Source organism: Brachyhypopomus gauderio, chromosome 7, assembly GCF_052324685.1.
Source record: "Brachyhypopomus gauderio isolate BG-103 chromosome 7, BGAUD_0.2, whole genome shotgun sequence".
Taxonomy (NCBI): Eukaryota; Metazoa; Chordata; class Actinopteri; order Gymnotiformes; family Hypopomidae; genus Brachyhypopomus; species Brachyhypopomus gauderio.
In genome coordinates, this window is record NC_135217.1 from 10,919,698 (window position 1) to 10,945,033 (window position 25,336).

A 25,336-nucleotide genomic window follows, 5' to 3' on the forward strand; every position below is an offset into this window, starting at 1 on the left:
TGAAATATCCATAATTTCTTTAATGACTTTTTTCATTAAAGATCACGTTTTACAATTACAGTGAAGTGAATTAAATAATTCAGTGCACAGGGGGGGAAACAAATTTCTTTCTACAGTCATGAATGTACCGAGTGTCACAGATAGGCTTAGCATGACATGAGGCATAATCTTAAACACTGCATGTTCAATGTATGAAACAGCTAGTGAATGCAAGACTGCATCTCTCACTGGTTTCAGGCTGAAAACTTTCCCAAGGGCTCCTTCTTTACCCAGAGATAGCTAAGCTAACATGGCCCGTAACCTAATCTTTAGTTGTCCAAAGATAAAACGTTGTAACAAGTGCCAGCACCAGCATATGGCCCCAGCCCACCCCGTCCCCAGCAGAGTTAAATGCTATGTGCCAAAATGACAGATGTGGAAGAAGAGACAAATTAGGCTAATCTCAGATCCCTAAATAGCCAGACACATGGCCCACTCCTGAAATAGCAATAAACTGTGACCAATAATACACGCTAAGCCAACAGATTTAAGTATTTTATCTAAGTAAATAAAAATAACTTAAAGCAGTAATTATCAGATATTAATAAAAAAGTAAACAAAGATGGCAAATGTTATAATAATAAAGAATAAAACATAACTGTGTGCAATTTCTACGGAATAAATATGTTTTATTCAACATTAGTTTGGACAATATTAAAAATTGTCCGTAATAGTGACATCTAGGGTGGCATAGCTTATTTATGACAGCTTTATATATATATATATATATATATATATATATATATATATATATATATATATAATGTATATTTTTATATTTATTGATCAGTTAATCTGCATCTCCAAACTCAAAACACAGTTGAAGAATGTCATTATACCCATCAGCACACCGATAATAGCGAAAACCAGGACACAGTGTACGCGGAGGGAAATTATAATTAAGAGTGGTAAACGTAGGCATTGAGAATGTGTCCCCGCCCGCCTTGTCCGTGGAGATAACAACCCACAAATCAGCACTGGGCTTGTGTGTGTCCTTTCTAAAATGCACTACTGAAGCCTCCATCTGTCTCCCACAAGCATCATGAGAGAAGCGCTTCGGTGCGAACACAGAGCGCGAGATTAGCGCCCATGACACTCGTTGGGAACTTCAGCGCGTCGCCGTGTGCTCGTTCACGTTTCATCAACATCAGACGCGTGTACAGGGCCTTTAATGCGCAACGGTGACACCGAGTACTGAACACTTGACATTGATTAAAAAGTTAACCCGCTGTTGCTTTCGCATATTTGCTGTGTCTTGGTGTGAATGTTTGGAAGTCGCGGATATCCCCCGACCTGCCAAATAATTCATATGAAAATGAAAAAAAGAAGACAAACAAACAAACAAACCACAATCACTAAAGGAAATGGCACACTGCTTTCGGTGGGTAATACCAATTAAGTGCCAAACAAAACAATTAAAAAATACATTTGAACTCGAAGTAAGATTTTTTTAAAAAGTTAACAGAAAACATGTTTGCTCCAGAACGATCTCCTGTGCTCTAGGTGATCTCAGACCATAACCGTCCTTATTTTTAGAAAATTCTAAAAAATCAAAACATTGCCTGAAATCATTGGAATTTTCAAACTGGCCCGTGAATTCACTTGTATTTAATTCCAAAAGCAGACATACACATTAGGGCTTGCAGTGGATTCTAAAACATGGTTGCTTTACAACAAAAACGCAGAAGCCCACGGTAAATGAAGACGTGCATGTTTACAAAGCTGTTTACACCCGAGCTTCTTAAAAGAAAGACTCCATGAGCCCTGAACAGAAAACGGAACGATGAAACAGCAAACCGAAGAAGCTTAACTCACAGTGAGTGAGCCTCATTTTGGTGCATGCGGTGTTAAAACAAAACACATTTTACATAAACACTTTGTTAAACATTGCAGTATGCTCTTGGACACAATGAGAGTGAACAAATACCAGCTTAAACTTCGGAATCAGATTTCACAATCAAGCCAATCAAACACTGTGAAGATGTTGAGAAGCTTTGAGCGACTGCAGAGCAAGAGGTGCAGGCATGAGTTGGGGGAATTAAATTTCTAAAGCAAAATAACAAGGCAAAGTGTTCACAGATCTCGCCACGCCAAGACCCAAGAACTGCTTCTGCAGTTTTGTCAGCCACTGACATCAAATACTCAAATAGCTGGCAAAATTAGCATCTACAAGTTGCTAACTTCAGTAATAAAATGCACTACACCCCACATTTGCTCAACAATTTTTTCTTAGAAATCCATCATTGCAACTGTAATGCATCAGTACTTAAGCATCAATTCAGTATTAACTAGCATGATGTAATTTCAGCACTGGTTGACCACGATTACCATGTAAACACAAGCAAAAATATTTTTTCCAGGCCTATTGCTCATGAGATGAGAAAAAAAACGTATTGAGCCCATATGGAAGGAAATAACCAACTTGAATGAAATAACCAACTGGCATGAAAATGGATGTAATATCATTCCCTTTCAGCTCCTCCACATCAGAACATTTGCAAAGATAATCTATGAATTGACGTTTTGTCTCTGATATCTGCTCAGCATGACCCTGACTTAAACTTTGACCTAATTACAATATATTTAAAAAGTAGATAGGAATCAAAAGGAATCAAACCATTGCACATTTTAATATTGCGAACGTCTTCATCTACCTTGACCACAGACATTTGAAAATTAGCAAAATGTCTAAAATAATAAATTTAAACCCTTTATATATAGTACCTTCATATCTTCAGAAACACTTAATGATGCAGTTTCCTCAAATCATTTCAATATTATTGAAAAGGCTGACACCTTTGAAATATATACAGACCTGGCAAACATGTTTACCACCACTTCGGAAATGTTTAGATCCATTGAATCAAACCCGTTATTAAACTGCAAGTGATGAAGAAATGGAAAAGAACAGACACTGAAACCATGACAGCTGTAGACCAGCCCATGTTGCAGCTTTTCCTTTAACTCTGGAATATTGTGCCTGTACACTTCTCTCAGATATGTACATTTATACAAGGAATACAGTTTCATCAAAGAAATATCGCATTTAGTCCGGCTTTTCAGTGCAGAGTGACGAAAATCAGATTTGTTTAGATGGGAACTTGAGGCTGCTTCTGCAGTGAGTCGGCATGCCCGCAGAGCTGGGTCATTAATAAATAAATAAATAAATTAGCTAATTAATTAATTAAATGAATAAATAAAATAAATGAATAAATAAAATAAATTAATAAAATAAATTAATAAAAACAAACGGGATGAACAAAAGCGTAGCGAAATCACCTGTGTGAAGCCAAGGACAAAGCGCAGCACTGGAGGAGGGGGTCGGGGGAAATCTCCGTCCGAATTACGACGATGGGGGCGGGGCTGATCGCGGAGGGGTGCGTCAGTCCTCATGTGGTCTACGTAATGTTCACGGAGATATACATACAGGTCTCGGGGTGGGCGAGACTTGGAATGAGACACACCACGGCAGGTCCGACAGGAGCTCCGAGGCCACCCGCCACAAACCGGGTGGCGTGGAGGCGGCGGTGAAGCAGGGTTAAAACAACGCTGCGCTACATCCGTAGCTAGCCACACAAGTCCAGAGGTAGCCCGAGCTCAGAGAGCCGGCGTCTCCCATCAGGCCATGCTCTCCCGCTCCTCCGACGGCCCATTCGCCACCTTCTTCACCTTCTTCACACCTTCACCCATGGCCGTAGACGTCGTCACCCTGCGGAGACCAGATGGAGGTTCAAACACGAATACTCCTGGCAGAACAGTCCTGGCTTCAAAGTCGCTGGTTCTGTTTAACTAGAGCCACAGAGATGAAACAGACTTTAAAGTTTTTAAAAAGATCCTCAGAACAGCATCGTTGTCTGTGGCCAGTATTTTTTGCTTTTTTTTTTATCAACTAGAAGAACTTGATCCAGGGTAAGTGCTTTAGGCTTAAACGCTTCCACTGTGCAAGCCTGCATGTAAAATATTCACGCCGACTCTATTTCTCGAGGAAAGCCCTTGAGCGATCCCACAAGCCCATTGTTAACTGATCAAGCATGAGACTGCGCCTTTTCTTTGTTGAGTACACTTCAAAATACACCCCTGATATGGCTGCCTAGGGAAGCTTGTTTAGTACCTATTCACCATGAGAGGCTAAGGGAAAGATTCTGGTGTCAAACTGAGACCCACTGAAAACCACACACACACACACACCCTTCTGTTTCTCATAATTGCTTAGGCTTGAACACGGATTGGACTGCACATAACAGAGCTGCCAGCAGCAGCTGATGTGTCAGATCAGCTCAATCAACCAAACCAAACTAGCGCACGTTCAACACCTGGGAGGCAATGAAATAAACACCACAAGCAAAACAGCTTTGGGACCTGTGAGTATGCCCTCTTCAACAAAGAGCCCGTCTGGGTCTGGAGTGGAAGTGGTAGGAGACGGAGAGCACTCGTGGGTTCAGCCAGGGGCCATCCGAACGCGCTCCACAGACGGTGTCTGCACCTCCTCCTCCAACGAGTGGGCTGTGATGACAACCTGACCGAGAGTGCCGGGGAACAGCACACGATGGTAGCGTTGGAGCTGTTCTTCGGTGGTGAAGGAAGCTTGCGAGTTCTCTGCTGAGGGTGAGATGGCATTCTGGAGCTCAAGTGGGCCTCCTCCCAGCCGACTAGAGAATATCCTTCAAGCCCACCAGAGGGCCTGCTCCCGGCCAAGCAGAGGGCCTGCTCCCGGCCAAGCAGAGGGCCTGCTCCCGGCCAAGCAGAGGGCCTGCTCCCGGCCAAGCAGAGGGCCTGCTCCCGGCCAAGCAGAGGGCCTGCTCCCGGCCAACCAGAGGGCCTGCTCCCGGCCAACCAGAGGGCCTTTCTGCAGTTAAAATGTTTGTTTGGGTTTCTAAACAGTAGTGAGACCTGCAGTCAGCTAACTAACCACACTCATAAATGACCACTTTGATCATGATATGATGATAAGGTGAGGTACGCTGATCCCCAGCGGTCTGCTTGGACGGCCTCCTTTCGACTCGTGGCTTCCTGCTCGTCCATCTTTTCATTGCTCTTCCTGTGACTCAATGAGCACAAGTAAAGGAGGCTACACACACACACACACACACACACACACACACACACACGACCCCTGACCCCTCTCCCCCAAAACATGAAGGAGGAGAGGAAGTCGACCAGGAGGTCCCTGTCTAGGGGTGAAGAGGGGTTGTGCAGGTGAAGAACACATGGTGTTAGCTATTTCTGGGTTTGGGAGGAAGGGACCAGTGAGAGAGGAGTGTGAGAGAGGGGACACAGTGTCTGAGGTGATACTCAAAGCAAAACAGTGGGAAGAGGTGTGTGTGTGTGTGTGTGAATAGAACGAAAGACTCAAGCCACCACCTGAAACCATAAAGAAGGTTCACTGCTAGTGACTGTGGTTGGTGCGGGAGGACATGAGCAGGTTTCCTGGGGGCCGATGGACATGGAGAGGAGACAGTGGAGAGGAGACAGTGATGAAGCCATGCAGACGGGTGGACAGGAGCAACATGGACAGCAGAGAATGGGGGGGGGGGAGAGAGAGAGAGAGAGAGAGAGAGAGAGAGAGATGCACTCTTCTCCTGGAAAGAACAGCGCAGGTGTTCAAACAGCTAGCTCCCCTAATGAAGACTGTTTCCTCCAGCAGGACCCAAGCCCCTCTGGGCTGCACCTATACCTGTGACAGGTGGCCAGATGATTACACGTGCATGTGTCTGTATAAACGCACATGTGTGCACACAATGGTCTAAACAGACAATGGCTCTCAAGAGTAAGATTGTGAACGCCTTCTCTAAAACACCTAACAGACTGTTGGCAAACAAGGCAGACCTCTTTCTGGTAAATACATTTTACATTGTGGACTTCCCTGCTGCTTCAAAAGTCTTCATTCAGGTGCAGTTTCAACTTATTGGCTAGTATGAACCTTATTTACCTTAACAAGTGCATTTCTACCAAATGTATTTCTACCAGCGACTACTAGTTATCTAACTCTCCTTTATCATTCAGTAATTATTACAAACCTGAGAAAACATGTATAGAGGACAAATGTACATTTGAAATGCAGCTCAGGTGACATTGTAAAGTACAGTTGTGATCAAATTTATTCAACCCCCACTGAAATAAAGTGTTTTGGCCAGTTTGACATTGATTTTGATCATTTCAGTCATCTTATTTACAATTATATCAAAGAGGCACTTATAAATTAGACAAACATAACATAATATTTATGATGGAATAACCACAAATGTCTTTACTGTGCTCACATCATTATCAGTTTTATTCAACCCCCTAGTGACATTATTTTTTAGTACTTAGTACAACATCCTTTTCCAGTTATGACAGCTTTCAAGCGTGAAGCATAGCTTGACACAAGCGTCTTGCAGCGACCTATGGGTATCTTAGCCCATTCTTCATGGGCAAAAGCCTCCAGTTCAGTCACATTCTTAGGCTTGCGCACTGCAACTGCCTTCTTTAGGTCCCATCAGAGGTTCTCAATTGGATTTAAGTCTGGTGATTGCGATGGCCACTCTAGAATGTTCCAGCCTTTCATGTTCAACCATGCTCTAGTGCAGGGGTGCCCACAGTTTTCAGCTTGCGAGCTACTTATAAGATGACCAAGTCAGAAAGATCTACCGGGGGTGGCGGCGAACGTAATTTGTTGAGCGGGGGGGGGGGGGGGGGGGGGGGGGGGTTGCAAACGTAATTTGTTGAGCGGGGGGGGGGGGGGGGGGGGTGGGGGGGGTGGCGAACGTAATTTGTTGAGTGGATTGCAAATTGGCTACCGTGAATGTCAGTCAAAATACAACCGTCAGTGCAAATGTGCGATTCATCTACTACTATTTTATGTGACGCGATCTACGCACATTCCTTCGCGATTTAAGTCTGGTGATTGCGATGGCCACTCTAGAATGTTCCAGCCTTTCATGTTCAACCATGCTCTAGTGCAGGGGTGCCCACAGTTTTCAGCTTGCGAGCTACTTATAAGATGACCAAGTCAGAAAGATCTACCGGGGTGGCGGCGAACGTAATTTGTTGAGCGGGGGGGGGGGGGGGGGGGGGGTTGCGAACGTAATTTGTTGAGTGGATTGCAAATTGGCTACCGTGAATGTCAGTCAAAATACAACCGTCAGTGCAAATGTGCGATTCATCTACTACTATTTTATGTGACGCGATCTACGCACATTCCTTCGCGATCGACCGACACTTCCTTCGATCGACGTAATGAGCACCCCTGCTCTAGTGGACTTGGATGTGTGCTTCGGATCATTGTCCTGTTGGAAGGTCCAACGTCTCCCAAGCCGCAGGTTTGTGACTGACTCCATCACATTTTCCTCCAAGATCTCCTGGTACTGAAGGGAATTCATGGTACCCTGCACACGTTGAAGCTTTCCTGTACCATTAGAAGCAAAACAGCCCCAAAGCATAATTGACCCCCCGCCATGCTTCACAGTAGGCAAGGTGTTCTTTTGTTCATAAGCCTGGTTCTTCCTTCTCCAAACATAGCGCTGGTCCATTGTCCCAAACAGTTCTAATTTAGTTTCATCTGACCACAGTACACTGTTCCAAAACCTTTGTGGCTTGTCCACATGACTTTTGGCATACTGCAGTCGACTTTTCTTGTTCTTTGGAGTCAGCAAGGGGGTGCGTCTGGGCGTTCTGGCATGGAGGTCTTCGTTATGCAGTGCGCGCCTTATTGTCTGAGCTGAAACTTCAGTGCCCACATCTGACAGGTCTTTTTTCAGTTCCTTAGCAGTCACGCGGGGATTTTTCTCCACATTACGCTTCAGGTAGCGCACAGCAGTCGCGGTCAGGATCTTCTTTCTGCCACGACCAGGTAACGTTTCCACTGTGCCCTTTAACTTGAACTTGCGAATGATACTTCCGATAGTGTCTCTTGGAATATTTAACAACTTCGCAATCTTTTTATATCCATTGCCATTCTTGTGAAGAGCAATAACCTCTTCTCTTGTCTTCTGGGACCATTCTCTTGCCTTCACCATGCTTGGAAACACACCAGTAGATGTCTAGAAGGAGCTGAGTATCACAGTCCTTTTAAATCTGCCTAATTGGTGCTTATCATGCTTGATTGCTGCTCGTTGACATCCACAGATGTTTTCAATACCTGATGGAAAACACTGGAATGAACCTCTGTTCTTAGGAGTGGTAGTCGTAAAGGGGTTGAATAATTGTGTCAATGAAGAAATCACAAAAAGGCCATTTAATACTTTATGACAAAAAAATTTGATGCTATCTTAGTTGCATTTAGTTCTTTAACAAGTCCTTGTAAGATTTCATTATGAACACAATTACAAATGTGCACTGAATTCCATAAAACCCTTCGCAGCATTGGGGGTTGAATAAATTTGATCACAACTGTAGCTAGACGTGCCAGGCGGAGATCGATACCAATCCACTTCTGTACATAACTCTCCTCCAATCACAGCAGAGCTGACCTGCTGGCTAGAGGGGCTCCCTTCCCACCCAATGAGAGCAGAGCCAGACGGTCACTTGGGGACTCCCTGTAGACAACGAACCGTACGCCTGACTATACCATTCAGGAGGCTTAACGTGTCAAATTCGAGTGTGGGTACAAGCCTCAGTTGCCTACGACAGGTCTTGGCTTTGGTTTCAGAGTGAGAAACACACATCCCGTCTGAACTCAAGGGAATTATTACAGCATTCAGAGTGACAAACGCACTGAAAGAGAGCCGTGAAGCACAGACAGCATTTGCGCTAGCTGGGTGAGCCGAGAAAAGTCCTCCATTAGGAGAGAACGAGGGAGCGTGCGTGAGTCCTCTCCACACGCTCTCCAGTCTCCTCAGTCCACACTCCCTAAACATGCAGGAGACAACTCCTAGAACACGCTGGAATGGTGCTGAACGCCAGCCTTCAGAACACACTCAAAAGTGTTCACTACACCCAAGGGAGCTGCTGACTACTGAGCAGCTTTGCTCAGTAGGACCACAAGTACAGTTACGTGTGCTTGTATCTTTGGATTAGTAAGTTCCATGAGCTGTGGGCCTTCAAGTCATTACGCAAGTACTGTTCTACTGTGTGTGTGTGTGTGTGTGTGTGTGTGTGTGTGTGTGTGTGTGTGTGTGTGTGTGTATAACACATGACGTGCGAGCGTCTTACACATCGTCCATCTCCAGGTCCTCCTCGTCTTCGACGGAGAGCAGCAGGTAAGGGTTGTGGGAGGCTGGCCGGAACTTGTGGCCCGTGAGGACGAAGAAGGTGAGGGTGGCAAGCTCGTCCAGCAGCTGCAGAGGAGAGCAGAGCAGACCTGGTGAGCACCTCACCACTCCAGCACTCGTTAGGCCATTATTACGCTACAGCCGCGAGCTCCTGACATACACAACACACAAAGATGAAGAAAGGACACGTATAAAAGTGAACAGAGGAGAGAGGCACTGTGCATGCCAGAGGGGAACCGCACACACCAAGTCAACCTGGCACCATGATGCGATAAACAGAGACGTCGTTCCAAAGAATACAGGCGACAGAGTAGAGTATTGTGTAGAGGATTGTAGAAGACTACATAATGAGTAACATAAGGGAGTAATACAGTGAGGTGTAGCAATAAGACTCATCATCAGTGACATTAAAACCTCCTGCCTAAAACTGCATAGGTCCCCGTCATGATGCCAAAATATTACAAGTCTGTTCCACTGAGGCATGGACTCCACAAGGGTTCGAGAGAGGTTCTGCAGTGTGCGCATCAAGACGTTAGCAGCAGTTCCTCTATAGCCTGTACGTTGCCAATGGGGGACTTGCATGGGTGGGAGATGTTTTCCATTACACAGATATTCAATCAGAATGAGATCTGGGGAATTTAGAAGCCAAGTCAACACCTTGATCTCTGTCATGTTCCTCGAACCGTTTCTGCACAAGTTTACGCACTGTGTCAGGGTGTATTTTCCAGCCATTATGAAATAGCACTGTCATGTTGCAGTACTTGGGTGTGCAGCAGTGTTTAGGTAGGTGGTGCGTGCCAGGACCTAAGGTTTACCAGCAGAACAGCGACTAAAGCACCACGCTGCCATCACCGGCCCGTCTACCTTCTCCCTGCAGTGCGTCCTGGTTGGCTCTTCCTTACGTAAGCAATGCACACGCACCAAACTAAACGTGAGTCATCACACCAGGCTTCCTTCTTCCATTGCCCCGTGGTCCAACTGTGATCTTCACGTGTGCACTGTAAGTGGTTTTAGCTTCGACGTTGTTTTCAGACACCTTTCTAAACACAAACTTTTCCAGCGATTTGGGTTACTGTTGTTTTACTGTAGGACAAGACAGGCTATCCTTCGCTCGGGTGATCATGACCCCGTCACTGGTTCACCAGTTGTCTGTCCTTGGATCAATGTAGTAGGTACTACTACTACTACACATACCATGAACACCAAACAAGAGCTTTTGGAGATGCGGACACATTCGTTTGTCCAGTCATCTGTCCCTTGTCAAAGTCAATCAGACCGTTATTGGCCTATTTGTTCTGGTTCAAAGACATCAACTTCAAGAACTGACTCACTGCCTAATGTATCCCACTCACCAACGTGCCATTGTAACAAGATTACGCTTTTCTCTTCACCTGCCAGCAGTTTTAATGTTGTGGCTAACCAGTGTATCCAAGTAGCAAAAATATGGCACAATATATGCGACATAACTATCTGTATTTATATTAGGGTAAAATATTTGGCAGAAAAGCCAGTGGAAAAGGGCGCAAGATACAAAAATATATGGAGGTACACTAGGGTGGACCAGGGCTTGCTGTGGTCCTCAGAGAGAAGGCTGTATCTGAGGCGTGCTGTGATGCTCCTGAAGCATTTGCCAGAGGGAAGACGAAGGACCAGAGGTGCGTGCAGGGAGGGAGGTATCAGAGAGGACAGACTGAGCCCTCATCTGGCATCAGAATGCAAAAACGTCCTGGGCCTGTGGGAGGTCAGTGTCGGTGACTGTGGAGGTGGTTTTCTGATCCTGGGTAAATAGACTGCTAGGCCACACTACACACGGCTCTGGGGAGAAGCTGAACGTAGTGGATGTGTTCAACCCAAAGCTCTTCAGTCTCCTCGTGAAGAACGGGCACTGTGGGCCTCGTTAAGGATGGTGGAGCTGTACAAAGATCGTGAGATAGAGTCTCACAGCTGCAAAGAATCCAAAACTGCTGATGATTCTGGCCGACAAGCCGGTGACGCTGATGGGAATGTGATCTTGTTTGTTTTACCTGAAGTCCACAGCGATCTTCTTTGGTTTTGTGATGTTCAGTACCAGACTGTTGTTAAGGTGCCAAACACACAAAAGGGATTTGTAGTCTGTGATTGCATGTAGTCCTTGTCCCAACTGTCAGTGGTCAGAGCTCCTGCCATAGGTCATCAGCTAGCGTTAGACTATACAGACTTTTGGCAGCTCTTACACATTTCTGAATCATACCTGGATTTCTTTTACTACTTTATGTCTCCTGAGAGCAAAGCATATGTCTGTTCTGGTTAGCACAAATGCGGATGGATATGAAGGGGTCATGGATGTCAGCGTGAAAGCTATCACAGTCCCTGACTCTGTCTGCATATTTGTCCCCCGAGAGTGTATTAAAAGATGGACCAGTCATGACACTACACTAGCATGACCAGGTTATATATTCTTCCCTGGGACTATTCAAAGCCTCTTAAGAACAAACGGTGGTAGTTCTGTGGTAGTACCTTCCCTTTTACTATACTACCTACCATCTGGCAAGACATTAGTCACTAATGTCTTCTCTAATTAGAACAAAAACCCAACCAGGCCACATTCTATCAAGTCATCTCCCAATAACAAACACAAACAAAACAATATACACCAGAAGCAGTTCAAAGTAATCTATAAATGTACAACAAAAAATAAGAAAAGATGCAGAATCTTCAGTGTGATCACCATTTATGATAGGACATCAAATATGACATGAAGCAATGTTCACATTTTTTAGCTATCCCTTCAAAAGCATATCCCTCCAGTGTGTGTATTCCTTTGATAAGGCTTCTCTTTTCCCCCCTAACTTCTCCTGTTTAAACTCTTCTTTACAGAGCAGCCTTCCACTGTGATACACCAGAGGGACTTCTGGAATGTTTAAGTGCCTACGGCTTGTTAATAGGAGCAGGAATTCTGCACTCACCTGATACAGCCATTTCCACTGGAAGGGGACGATGACCTTGATGAGGATGGCAATGATGCGCGTGAAATAGATATAGCACACAATCTGTGAAGCGGAAATAAGGGTCATTAGCAGTGGACACGTTTAGGATTTGAGAAAATTAGTTGAGGCCAGCGACAAATACGGCATTGATCTTTAAAACCACGACAACAATAAAACCTGCTGTGTTTACATTCGCACATTACAAGTAATAATGTAAGTAATAATGCTCTCTAGACTTCAATTTAATATTTGAGTGAGTGAGAGAGAGAGAGAGAGAGAGAGAGAGAGAGAGAGAGAGAGAGAGAGAGAGAGAGAGAGAGAGAGAGAGCGAGCGAGGGGGGGGGGGAATAGAGAGAGAACTGAACCAAGCTCTCTGTTAAAGAATAGAGAGCCTGACACGTTTACAAAATGTTCCAAAAGGCCGAACAGCACCTAGGGATCTAGATGGCAGCCGAAATCTATTACACTCGACATCACCAGACTTACTGAGTAAGAGTGATATGAACCGAGAAGCCAATACAGACCAATGAAACTAATGAAGGGCCCTCTGAAACCTCTAGTACATCTCCAAGTGGAGAAGACACAGTGATACATATTCATACATAGCATGTCACGAATAGATGAATATAAATGATGTCCATCATTGTCCACATCAAGAAGAACGAAGATCCCATATAAAACCATGCAATAAAAGATCAGAGTGAAATGTGAGGAGCAAGAGGAGAGCAAGTGAGACGGCCAAAGTTAGACAGAGAGAAAAAGTGAGACAGCCTTTAGTGTGGATATCCGACTGGAGATCTCTCACAGTGGCTAGCGAGGAGGTGTGGGACTGGGAGCAGGAGATGGCCTCGCTGTCCATCAAATGCATTTTGATGGACAGCAAGTAGGGGCTGTGATGGATGCTTTGACAGACAAATCCAATGTGCTCTGTTCAAAACCATAGCAAAGCAGACATGATGTGTCAAAGTGCAATTCCCACTGGAAATGAAATCAAGAGTTTCTTGCAAACGGGTGCAGAGAAAAGAGAAAAAGAGAGAGAAAGAGAGGGAGAGAGAGGGAGAGAGAGCAGAAGTTCAAATACTTACCATCACATAGTAGTGCCTGAAAAGCTTCAGCTGGGCAAGATTGATGGCAGCTTAAAAATAAAGAAACAAACCAATTACCCAGCAGTACAGCCACTGAGAGGAGGAAGACCACGCTTCCTTCCTTCGCTCTAAAATCACGGCACTGTTCAAAATAAACAAACAGAAGCACAGCAGAGCAGCATGTGGAGCAGAGAAGACCATCGTATCTGGAATGTAATGGATGGGGTCTTTCTTTTCCACCCAGACTACGTCAGGCCTCCATCCCAGTCCTATTCCAGTGGCCTTCCAAAGTCCCTATGCATATTTTGATTGACTTAAAATTGCCCGTTCCACTCCAAGCAAGTTCTGAATGAACATAAACACACAAAAGACATTCATGCCTCCAGCTCTTACAGCTCGGGAGAGTCCGCCAAAACTAGAACAGGAAACTGCAGGGAGCAGGCGCTATTGCAAACAGCAACAAGAAAAGGGCGCCAAGACTGAAACGCAGGTGCTCTCTGTCTCTTTCACAAGAGTAAAGTGCTCCTGCAGTAGACCTAAGTGGGACAGACACACTGGGGTTTTGGGAATAACCTGTTTTAATCCTAATACCAACTACTCTCTGTCAGACACACACCCACCCACACCTATGAGGCCAGCACTGTCTCTCTAAGGGCTAATAATGTTAGCACGGTGATGAGCACCCCCAACATCTTAAAGCTGATGGGGCAGGAGAGAGAGAGAGAGAGAGAGATAATTATAAAGTTCCTTTTGGAAGATGATGTTTTTGCTTACAGCTCGTTCATGTCTGAACCACAACAAGTGCCATCCTCGAGTATATTTAAAGGGAGAACAAACAGGCAATCAAACAGCGAGACGCCTCTGTGGGGCCGTGTGGCGTGGCGGGTGACCGCTTGGATTGGCCCAGGCCCGTCTGCCACAGCACTGCGGCGGGGACAGTGCAGTGGCCGTTAAAGGGAGGTGCGGTGGCCGCGGCCCAAGAGACGGAGGGAGCACACTGCATGTTAAACACACTGCAGTGGAGCTCGCTGTGCTAACGGCCCTGCCCAGGCGGGCCCAATTCGATCAGCACGGGCCGGGCCGGCGCTACGTGAAAGGAGCGTTAATACAGCTTTAGAGCTTTCGAACGTCTCGGCATCGAATCAGCTCGCGTTGTGGCTCTGCCCAGTGGAGATAGGGAGAGGTTGTGGGGGTGTGTGTGTGTGGGAGAGAACACTTGAGGAGAGGTTACAGAAATAAGGTGGGTCTGCGAATGTGGGCGACTGAACTCCCCTCCCGGTGCTGGTGCTAGCCCTGATGGCAGGAGAGCGAGAGGCCGGTTCTCCCGTAACGGACTGAGGTGGTCAGACACCAGAGGTGCTTCGTCCACCGATCCACGCAGCAGTGCTACAACGAGTGCAACGCACCACGAAGCAGCCAGCAGCCCCGTGTGCACCATCTGCACCGCCACGCCCGTCTCTACGCCACGCCCGTCTCCCGGGGCTCAAACACAACACCGCTGCTGCACTGGGGGCGTGCCGAGCTGCAGTCGCAGTGACTTTGAGAGACGGACTCTCCCAAAGCTACTGATCGCGGAACGGATACGGAACCACTCCTGAACCGTTGCCAATCACGATGGCGGCACGTTTCGCTGGCGCGTCCTTCTCCCCCAGGCTTGCGTTAGGAGAGCGGGCTGAATAATCCTGACCTGCAGGTGGACTCAGGGCTTCACCTCTCTGTGCTTCACCTCCCTGTGCTTCACCTCCCTGTGCTTCACCTCCCTGTGCGTCACCTCCCTGTGCGTCACCTCCCTGTGCGTCACCTCCCTGTGCGTCACCTCCCTGTGCGTCACCTCCCTGTGCGTCACCTCCCTGTGCTTCACCTCCCTGTGCTTCACCTCCCTGTGCTTCACCTCCCTGTGCTTCACCTCCCTGTGCTTCACCTCTCTGTGCGTCACCTCCCTGTGCGTCACCTCCCTGTGCTTCACCTCCCTGTGCTTCACCTCCCTGTGCTTCACCTCTCTGTGCGTCACCTCTCTGTGCGTCACCTCCCTGTGCTTCACCTCCCTGTGCTTCACCTCCCTGTGCTTCACCTCCCTGTGCTTCACCTCTCTGTGCTTCACCTCTCTGTGCTTCACCTCTCTGTGCTTCACCTCTCTGTGCGTCACCTCTCTGTGCTTCACCTCTCTGTGCTTCACCTCTCTGTGCTTCACCTCTCTGTGCTTCATCTGCTCTAATGAGGGAGGCTGGGCACAGCTCTAGAAGCGAGGCCTCCTGCTTTAAAGCCCTTACATTCTGAACACCTTAGAGAGAACAGGCAACTCTGAGTCATGGTGTACAGCTACCAATCAAAGTGCATAAAGACATAAAAAAAAGAAAAATAAATAAATAACCAACACAAAATTATAATATTCTTCCATTCGTTTCCAAAGAGAGTTTGAGGGACTTTGTGCATATACTGGAATATTTACAAGGTACATAGCCTTAATGTTTTAAAGGGAGAACACACACACACACACACACACACACACACAGCAAAGCTTTTTATGGTGACCTGATGGAAGTAAACAAACAAATAAATGGAGAATGTTTACATTCCAGCAGTTTGCCTACCTTTGCCATCAGTCGCTGAGGCCTCCTGCAAGTGCCTGATGGACCTGGCAGTGAAAAACACCACAGAGTCAACATGGAGCAGCAGACCCCCCCCACCATCATCATGCACGCTACACCAAAGGTCTCAGTCAGTATTAGAACAAGCAGCTCTAAGCAGTCCTCTTCTACCCAGACCGGGGGTGCACAACTCCAGAGAGTCAGGATTCAGCATTCTGTAACATCCCCCCCCCCCCCCCCCCAATCTCAACAACAGACCAAATAAACGATGGTGATAGATGATGGAGGAACCGTGAAGGAGCAGCGGGTGGAGGGCGGCACGTACCAGACCACAGGGAAGAGGATGGCCCCGCAGCACAGCAGGTCCACCAGGAACAGAACCTCCATCCACAGGCCATACTCGCTGGAGCCTTCCTCCGTGGACTCGATGATGATGTACGCGACGTTCGCCAGCACCTGCGAACCGAAACGCCACACCGTCCTCGGGTCAGCACCAGCACGCGGGGAAGGCCCGGGATGCCAGTGGACCCTGAAAGGGTCCCGAGAAAACCCGAGGGGACAAAAAGGGTGTTTCTGAAAAAGGGGGTGAGTACCTGGAGGGGGATGACGATCATGAAGATCTTCTTGTCTTTGTCTGAGAGGATGTGCTTGACGAAGGCCCAGCCGGTCCCAATCAAAGCGATGGTAATGAACAACAGCGCCCCCTTCAGCCTACACAAGGAACCGTTTGCAAAAACACTCAATAACCCACAAGGCAAAAGACAGATGCAGACAGACAAGACAGTCAGACAACAAGAAAAGCACTGTTTAAAACTAAAGGGTGAACTGACAGGTGTGTGATATAGTAGACCACAGCCCAGCCCTCCATAGGAAAGCCCTGATTGGAGATGTAGTAGTAGTCAATCTGTAAAACAGACATCATTACAACAGCAGCAAGGGAACCCTTGCACTTTGCATTAATCTAATCTCTGATATGGCAGAAAAACAATTAGACAGGAAAGATCACATACAGACAGTAATGTTTAGCCAAAATGTCTGACATACAGAAAGATGCCTCATAATCTCCACACCTAGTAATCATAATTGTATGTATGTTAGACTAGGGTGACCAAAATCCGTATTTCACTGTCCCGGGTGTCCTGGGTTTTTGTAAAAAAGTGAGGAAATGTCCTGGTTTTTAAATTACCTCCATTGGACCATTAAAATTTAAATGTACAGGCACTAGGGCACTGCGCACGGCGCTGCATGTGCCGTAATCCCTGAGCCGCATCAAGCTTGGTTTATACTTGACGCGTCGCGACAGTGCGAGGGTCTACGCGCCGAAAATGACGTAATGGTGGTGGCTCCGCCCCTGTGCGAGGGCCCCGCGTGCTGTAGCTTCGTGAGGTCGTGCACCGCTCGAATTTTGTAACTTCTAATTTCTGTAACTTCTAATTAACTGTAATAATTCAGCCTTCAGTGAGAGTAGCCCCTCAAATGAAAATATAGTCACCCTATGTTAGAATGTTAGACAGACTTCATTCAGAGAGACAACTCACAGCATGGAAAACGAGGGAAAGTGACTTGGTGAAAGGGAGAGCTGCCATAAGCCAGTGGATTTTGTACACATCGGCACTATAAAAGAATGGAAGAGAAAGGGTTAACATCACAAAAAGAGAAGCGTGTTATTAATGCCCTCTAGTGGTTAGTTTCAGTAAAGTGTTGCACAGGATACAGTAGCACTACCTTCGGGTGCGTAAAACGTGTACCCAGAGTGTGCCGATAAGGAAGAAGAAGACAGACATGCAGATGTAGAGTTTAGGGAGGGGGATCTCCCCAGCAGACAGGTAACTGTCTGGATTCACCTCTGTTATGCTGATCTGAAACCAGGCAGATTTGGCCAATTACTTCACCATCAAGCTGTCAAAACCATGAGACTGCTAGCAGAACAGTTTAACAACTTTTTCCAAGTTTAGTGTGGCATTCCACTGACACTTCCACACTTCTCTGTGATCTTGAACCAATCAGCATTCACTTTCAGCAGCCGATGTACGAAGATGTGCAGTTTGCCTCAAAGCTAAAACCACAAACGCTCTCGGAAGGTCTGAGTCTCGTGTGTCACTACGATCACAGAGATGGAGAGACTGGTAAGAGAAAGCAGGCGGGGGCTCACGTCCAGGCTGAAGGCGAGCAGGGGGCTCTCCGCTGTGGCTGACGTGGACAAGTGGCAGTAGTGGAAGTAAAAGTTGTAGAGGCCTTGCTGTTCATCTTTCGTCACGTTGAAGTAAAACTGGAGCACAAATCACACAATAGGGGTGTGTGAGTGTGTGAGTCCACATACTACGCTGTTCATGTTTGTTGAGCATGGGCCACTTTAAAATGTCAAAAAAGTAGAGATGAGGCCAATTCCCTATAACCACACATCTTTCCTATTCACAGTTAAACATTACTTCCAAAACAGTGATAAGAGGCAGAAGAGTGTATGATGACAAATTAGTGCTTATTGGGGTAAGATCTCTGACAACTTCTGAAAGGTTAAAGCACTACTTCCTACCTGAAAAGAGAAAACATCCTCCTTGTTCTGCAGTGGGTATGTGATGTCGGCCTTGTTCTGCAAAAGAAGAAATCAATACATTTCCAGACAGAGCAGCTTCTGAATCTTTCAACACCAGTAATGGTCATGTGACATTCCGGACAGCCTTTGGGGCTGGTCAGTAGGCAGTCCAGGTTCCTACCTCAGTCGCCTCCCGCTTGGCCTTAGCTAGGAAACAAAAGATGCAGATGAGGCTTAAAGTGCAAGCAAGGTCATGCCCAAAATAACACAGTGTAGAGGAAGACAAAAAAAAAAGTTTCATGTTTGGGATTCCTGCCACTACAGCAAGCTGATGGGGTCTCAGGTTCCTACACTGTGCTGCAATGCTCAGTTCAGAGCTCAGTATATGAATGTGGTCATTATCACAAAAAAGAGGTCTGTTATAGGATATTAGGTTGATTACACGCGCACACACACACATGCATGCACGAGTAATAAGAGTGACATATCTTGTCATTTAAATTCATCCTTATTACCAACTGTCATTTAAAGTGATGCACTTGACAAAACCAGTTAAAACAACTGGGCAGCATCACAGAAGGATGTGAAGGGGGAGTGGGAGGTACCAGCTGGCTGCTCCTTTGTCTGCCCTGCGGCCTCAGTGTCCAGCACCTGAACGATGTGGGGGAACGATCCCTCCTCAGCAGACGTCTTCATCCTCACTCTGGGAGACAAAGCAGGAAAGCGCAATCAGCCTATGGACAGGAAGCAGCGGGTGTACAAATTCGGGGGGAGGAGCTAAGTGGTGAGCGCTGGGCTCCAAAGTGAAGGTGTTTCATAAAGGATTCAGGATTTCAACTTGCATTTTATTTGTGAAGTCCAGCAAGAGAAGCACCACTGCAGAATCACTGCTGGGCTCCCTTTTCAGAACACAGTACTCCAGGCCACCATCCTGCACACACACACACACACACACACACACACACACACACACACACACACACACACACACACACACACACACACACACACACACGGTTACTGAGGCGATGAGGCAACAGCTGCTACACCTGTTGTTGCTACATGTCATTTGTTAAATAATTGCAGCATTACAATGTTGGTGTAACAATGTAACAGTGTTATGACTCACAAAAATATCTGAATTAAAGGCATACTTCTTACCAAATAGGTAGAAAAGCCATTACTACTTGTGCGATCCAAGCTGAAACCAATCTGTAATCAAGCAAGAATAAAAAGTAAGATGATTCATAAATTAAGACTCTCTGCAAGTCACAGGGTGTAAAGGAAAAGTTTAAAATGTAAAGGCTCTTCCAGAAGCAATAATGAAGGCATAATTTTAAACAGCATCTGCATGCCTGAACTTAGAGAGCTTAATCTGAAACCTACATGTCGCCCGGGGCACAAAAACATCTGTAAAAAGGTTATAAAACACAAATGAGTGAAGGAACTCTCACCGAGGAGCTGTCGATGTCCTTGGGGTTGGTTGTCAGATGGAGGCTGCTCATATTCACGCTCATGGAACCGTCTTTATAAAAACCGAAGGTGTTGAGATGCACCTTTTGACGGACGTCCTCCTGGGATAAGATCAATTATTTTAGAAGCGTTTCCAGTTGATGGCAGTTAAATCATCGTTCAAGGCTTCGTCGTTACAACCGTACTGCGAATCGTTATTGATCAACTAAACTGCAACAGCCGAATAGCCAAACGTTTGGAATGACGGGGTCGATGTGATAAAACTGGAATCAATACTTCTCACGTTATGCATTTAACCACGCAGCCAGTTTAATAGTTACGTGAGAGTTAGTAACTGTAACAGTGCACGGAGTTACATGTAACAGCCGCTGCATATTTACAAGTTACCTTGTTAGTTCGTTACCTTGCTAAGCTAAACACATCAGCTAGCAATCAAGCGTAAATCTACCGCCAATGAAATCCTCAGGGAATGGTGTAGTGAGCAACACAAACCTTAAGTACGAGATGATGGAGGCGACAGTGGTTTCCTATAACAAATAACATGAAAATCAAGTTGACACAGGTAAACACATATTCTTTGTCGGTCGCCATTTTTAAAAAGAAAAAATACTCCAGCTGCCAACAGAGCAGCATCACTTCCGGGTCGCAGGTCACCGACGCCGTGTACCGGACACGCTGCTTTACTGGAGGTTAGAGGTGCGGGATGTGCTCATGTGGACACTAGACGTACGAATTCTTAATAAGAATTATCGACACTAATATATCGGGTATTTAAAAGGTATGCTGCTATTATGAATTTAAACTACATTAGAATTGTTGTATTTCACAAAGGTCTTCCATAGCTTGTAGTTGTGCTAGAAATGGCATTGTGTGATAAGATTCACACACAAACCGAGGCATCTTTGGGTAACTCCTGCCAATTTACAGAACAAGATAAATTGTTTATTATGTTAACAACATGCAAGAACAATTGGATTTTTTAAATGCTGCCTGTAACTTAAGATGCTCATATACGGGCTGTCATATATATATATATACGGGCTGTAACCAATGGCAGATCAGTGATGCTGTTTGCACGTTGTAGATTGCTTTTAACTTTGGGGGAAAAGGTATATAAATTTGATATTTTTGTTAATATATCTAATATGTCTTAATATATCATGCTGACACTAACAAATTCATAGATTTTGCTACTTTGAAACATTTTGAAAGGTGTGGTCATGATTTTTGACCATTTTTTATTGGGATCGGGGAGAAGGGCTAAGTTGGACGCCTTTTGTTTCAGTTTACTGTCCAGCAGTTTTGTGATTGTTTATTGTTTGGGTCTATAATAACATTGTTTTTGGCGTGCTGTTACTTTTTACCAGCCCTTCTTCAATTGAGGTCATAACCGGCTGTCACCCGTCAATTTCATAATTTTTCTCATCACCTTTTTTGCTGAATTGCTGGGTAGCATTGTGTGGCAGGATGTCGAGTCCCACGCTCCTGGTTTTGTACGGCAGTCAGACGGGCACGGCCCAGGACACGGCTGAACGGATCGGGCGTCAGGCCCAGAGGCGGAGGGTGGGAGTGCGTGTGCATGCTCTGGACACTTACAATGTGGTCAGTATACCTCACGGACCTTAAAACCTCATGAGCTGAACCGTAAATGTATGTGTAAGCCACACACACAAGTAGCTTGGTGTTCTGTTGGCTTGATGCCAGAATCGTGGCTGGTGCTCATGCTTGTATCTGTGTCAGGCGAACCTGATATCGGAGTCTCTCGTGGTGTTTGTTTGCTCCACCACAGGGCAGGGTGACCCTCCAGATAACATGAAGGTAAGGACAATATAACACTATGGTCGAGGTAACCCAGGCTGTTTGGGTCTTGGCTTTGGCATGGCCCGTGGAGGAGTATTCGTGGAGGTCACAGGTCATATGTCTGTTCATGTTCTGCAGAACTTCTGGAGGTTTCTGTTCCGAAAGTCTCTGCCAACTGCTTCTCTCTGTCGTCTGGAGTACGCAGTGCTTGGCCTGGGGGACTCTTCTTATGCCAAGTGAGATTTGCCATGGAACCATAATTCTCTTTTACATCATTACACACACAACCCCACTGAGGGACCGCATTCCTGTTGAATGTGTTTCAGTGCAGTGCCGGCGTCTGACGCCTGATTGGTGCAATGCCGGCGTGTGACGCCTGACTGCTCACGACATCTGACTCCTCACGTTTTCCAGGTTCAACTTTGTGGCTAAGAAGCTGCATAAGCGCCTGCAGCAGCTGGGTGCGTCTGCGCTCCTCCCTGTTGGACTGGCGGACGATCAGCACGACCTGGGGTGAGCACGCTGGCCGTTAGCAGAGCCTCCCCTTCACAGATCTACATTTAATCTATTTAAATTTAATTTAAATTTAATCCAGAGGTGTAGATGATTGATATGAAGTGCATTTCTACAGTTTCATTCATTTCATATTATGAAAGTATTTTTAATTACTTTTACAGCCATCCATATATAAGATCATAAACCACATTTCAAAAAGAAATTGCTTGGAGCAGTCTGCATTCTAGCTGTACACATTCATTTTTGCACAATTCAGTAAATTGCACTACGTTTAGCAAAGTTGAACCCATCCTCTACCAGTTGAAGTCTCTGAAGAGTGTTGAAGTCTGTTGTATGAATCATGGCACCTCAAGTCACCAGGGGTGTGATTAACATCTTCCAGGCCAGACGCAGTGATTGACCCCTGGTTGGTGTTGTTCTGGCAGAAGACTGTGTCTTTATACCCCCTGCCTGCTGGCACAACTCCGCTGGATGACCAAGATCCGTGAGTCCACCTCACCCTGTGATGCGAGTTTTTGACTGCACAATACAAATGAGCATAATAATGATAATATAAACCCATGATATCCTAATAATAACTTGTGGGATGGGGTCTCCCTTAGTCTAATCATGCTCTTGAACTGCATGTTAGTGGACATACACATAAAATGGGAAGAAGGTAAACTAAAGGGTTTTTTTTTATTTTTAATTTTTTTTAGAGGAAACTATATAGTGGTCAAATCGATATGCTGTCAGAACCTGAACAGTGGCCGCTCATATGAGGCTAAAGTATGGAATGGAATGCATGAAATTCAGGCATCTTTCTGTGATTTTACAGAGTTTTTAATGAAAAATGAAAGGACAAATGGAGGATGTCAGCAACAATCAGTGGAGCCGTTTGTTCTGTCTGGCTCAATGCAGAAGGGTTTTAGGATGGAGAAGGGTTTTAGGATGGAGAAGGGTTTTAGGATGGAGAAGGGTTTTAGGATGGTCTTTGCTTTCTGCAGACTTCCTCCTCGCTATGTTTTCCATTTCGTTGATGACATCACAGAGAAGCTAGTTGAGCAGCCCCTCCCACCTGACAGCCACGCCCCGCCCTCTTCAGCGCACCCCTTTCCAGCACGAGTGTTGTCCAATCAGAGAGTGACAGACCCTTCTCATTTCCAGGATGTGAGGCTCATCGAGTTTGACATCACAGGCTCAAACATCCAGTGAGTATTAAAAACAAGATTTAGAAACTCCACACTGTCTATAATAAACATACCATACAGCATGTATATATCTTTAAGCATTTTCACTATTCTGAGGTTTTATTGTATTATATACACTTTTATACCCGCATGCATGTTTTCTGTGTGTTTGAATGAAAAATAGCATTTCATAGATGCCGCGTGTGTCCGACAGGTACGTCGCAGGAGATGTCATGATGATGAGACCTTTTAATTCCCCAGAAGACGTAGCGCAGTTTTGCCAGCTGCTGAGACTTGATCCTGATCGCTACTTCACACTCGCTCCTACTGACGGCAGCACAGGTGTGTGGGCGTTGCCATATGTGTGTATGTAAATGTGCACGCAACCATTCCTAACTCCGTTGCAGTCATCTCCGTTGCGGCTAACTCCTCTTCCCTGTAGCTCCTGTCCCGGCGCGCCTGCCCCGGCCCTGTGCCGTCCGCTACCTGGTGGAGCGTTACCTGGACGTGGCCGCCGTGCCCCGGCGCTCCTTCTTCGAACTGCTCGCCACGCTGGCCACCGACGAGCTGGAGCGGGGCAAGCTGGTGGAGCTGAGCTCGCCGCAGGGCCAGGACGACCTGCACAGCTACTGCACACGGCCCCGCCGAACGGCCCTGGAGGTGAGCGCTCGCCGCGTTCACTCGAATAGAAGAGGAAGATGTGTTGTTGTTTTTGGTATAACATCACTAGGGAACATCCCATCAGTATTACAACCCTTAATAATATGCATATTGGACTGAGTAGATATGCTCTGGTAATTAGGTGGTAGGTTTGTAAGGACTATACGGACGTGCTATTGGGGCACAGTAGCAACAGGTACATGCTTTTCAAAATTTTCAGTGACTTTTGAAAATGTTCTTCAGAAGTCTTGTTTGAAATTGATTTTGATGAATCATAAGGCAGCGTATGGGGAAAGAAATATCCCGAGATTGCCCTGATCCCATATCTGGTGATTCTTACTGAGATTGCCCTGATCCCATATCTGGTGATTCTTACTGAGATTGCCCTGATCCCATATCTGGTGATTCTTACTGGCCACTAAACCCCTCCCTGCTTTTTCTTACCATCAGGTCCTCGCTGACTTCCCTCACACGACGGCTGAGCTGAGCGTGAACTATCTGCTGGATTTGTTCCCTGAAATCCAGCCTCGCTCCTTCTCCATCTCCTCTTCTCTCCTGGTAATGTCCTGCCTCCACATGTCAAACTCATGCACACGCTCTGATCCCTCCGGCATTAATTGCCCTGCAGAGGGACCGTGTGATGGGTTGGGTTTAATATGCTTTCGAAGGATGATCCCAACGTAAGGTCCTGTGTTCTTCAGGCTCACCCAAAGCGGATCCAGATCCTGGTGGCTGTGGTGAAGTATAAAACCAGACTTCACAAGGCACGGAAAGGCTTGTGCTCTTCCTGGCTGGCGTCTCTGGACCCTGCTCAGGGTAGGCATGTCCGTGTAGAACGTTCCAGAAAGGGGGCTAATGCCAGCCAAGCACCACCCTCAGGACGTGTTTTTCTTTAGGTGAGGTCAGCGTGCCTCTGTGGGTGAAGAAAGGTGGTCTGAAGTTTCCTCAGGACCCAGACTCACCCGTGATAATGGTGGGGCCTGGAACAGGGGTTGCCCCTTTCAGAGCTGCCATTCAGGAGAGAATCGCTCAGGGTAAAACAGGTACATTCACCCGTCAGAGGTTTCCAAATATGAAAGGTTCTACAGCTGATTTGTTCTCTTAGCTCTTCCTCTTTGTCTAGAATAGCCTGGTCTTAGTATTGTGTGGTGCTGTTTGGTGTAAGGTTTTCACCTCTCGTAAGGTAACGTGCTGTTCTTCGGTTGCCGGTCCGAGTCCAAAGATTTCTACTGCCGCACAGAGTGGGAGGAGAAGGTTCAAGCTGGTCACATGACCCTGTTCACTGCATTCTCCAGAGATCAGGTGAGCAAGGCCAG

The 25,336-nt window shown here is 46.3% G+C and overlaps 2 protein-coding genes across 4 annotated transcripts in view; one reads left to right on the top strand and one right to left on the bottom strand.

The window, feature by feature from the left end:
* Positions 1 to 20,526, bottom strand: gpr107 (G protein-coupled receptor 107). 3 transcript variants are annotated; one of them, XR_013132283.1, is made up of 19 exons: positions 20,368 to 20,526; positions 19,857 to 19,976; positions 19,564 to 19,614; positions 19,245 to 19,333; positions 19,008 to 19,105; positions 18,584 to 18,609; positions 18,403 to 18,459; positions 18,022 to 18,138; positions 17,595 to 17,728; positions 17,408 to 17,483; positions 16,700 to 16,773; positions 16,463 to 16,580; positions 16,195 to 16,325; positions 15,873 to 15,916; positions 13,282 to 13,331; positions 12,176 to 12,259; positions 9,172 to 9,296; positions 3,319 to 3,748; positions 1 to 3,179 (listed from the first exon to the last, which is right to left on the bottom strand). XR_013132283.1 is itself a non-coding variant. In XM_077011633.1 (18 exons), the coding sequence occupies exons 1-18, from the start codon at positions 20,506 to 20,508 to the stop codon at positions 3,658 to 3,660; spliced, it is 1,626 nt and encodes a 541-aa protein (XP_076867748.1). In that variant the 5' UTR covers positions 20,509 to 20,526; the 3' UTR covers positions 1 to 3,657. The 3 variants fall into 3 exon arrangements, 2 of the variants coding, with proteins under 2 accessions (XP_076867748.1, XP_076867749.1); XM_077011633.1 differs by having other exon boundaries at positions 1 to 3,748; XM_077011634.1 differs by lacking the exons at positions 17,408 to 17,483; positions 17,595 to 17,728 and having other exon boundaries at positions 1 to 3,748.
* The window catches only part of ndor1 (NADPH dependent diflavin oxidoreductase 1), a 6,070-nt gene continuing 1,236 nt past the window's right edge, over positions 20,503 to 25,336 (top strand). The window contains exons 1-13 of the mRNA XM_077011632.1: positions 20,503 to 20,653; positions 21,329 to 21,477; positions 21,616 to 21,693; positions 21,814 to 21,911; positions 22,090 to 22,188; positions 22,574 to 22,675; positions 23,178 to 23,381; positions 23,575 to 23,702; positions 23,803 to 24,020; positions 24,471 to 24,578; positions 24,722 to 24,836; positions 24,917 to 25,063; positions 25,204 to 25,322. Coding sequence (XP_076867747.1) covers positions 21,343 to 21,477; positions 21,616 to 21,693; positions 21,814 to 21,911; positions 22,090 to 22,188; positions 22,574 to 22,675; positions 23,178 to 23,381; positions 23,575 to 23,702; positions 23,803 to 24,020; positions 24,471 to 24,578; positions 24,722 to 24,836; positions 24,917 to 25,063; positions 25,204 to 25,322 — 1,551 coding nt within the window. The 5' untranslated portion in view covers positions 20,503 to 20,653; positions 21,329 to 21,342. The remainder of the gene's footprint in view (positions 20,654 to 21,328; positions 21,478 to 21,615; positions 21,694 to 21,813; positions 21,912 to 22,089; positions 22,189 to 22,573; positions 22,676 to 23,177; positions 23,382 to 23,574; positions 23,703 to 23,802; positions 24,021 to 24,470; positions 24,579 to 24,721; positions 24,837 to 24,916; positions 25,064 to 25,203; positions 25,323 to 25,336) is intronic.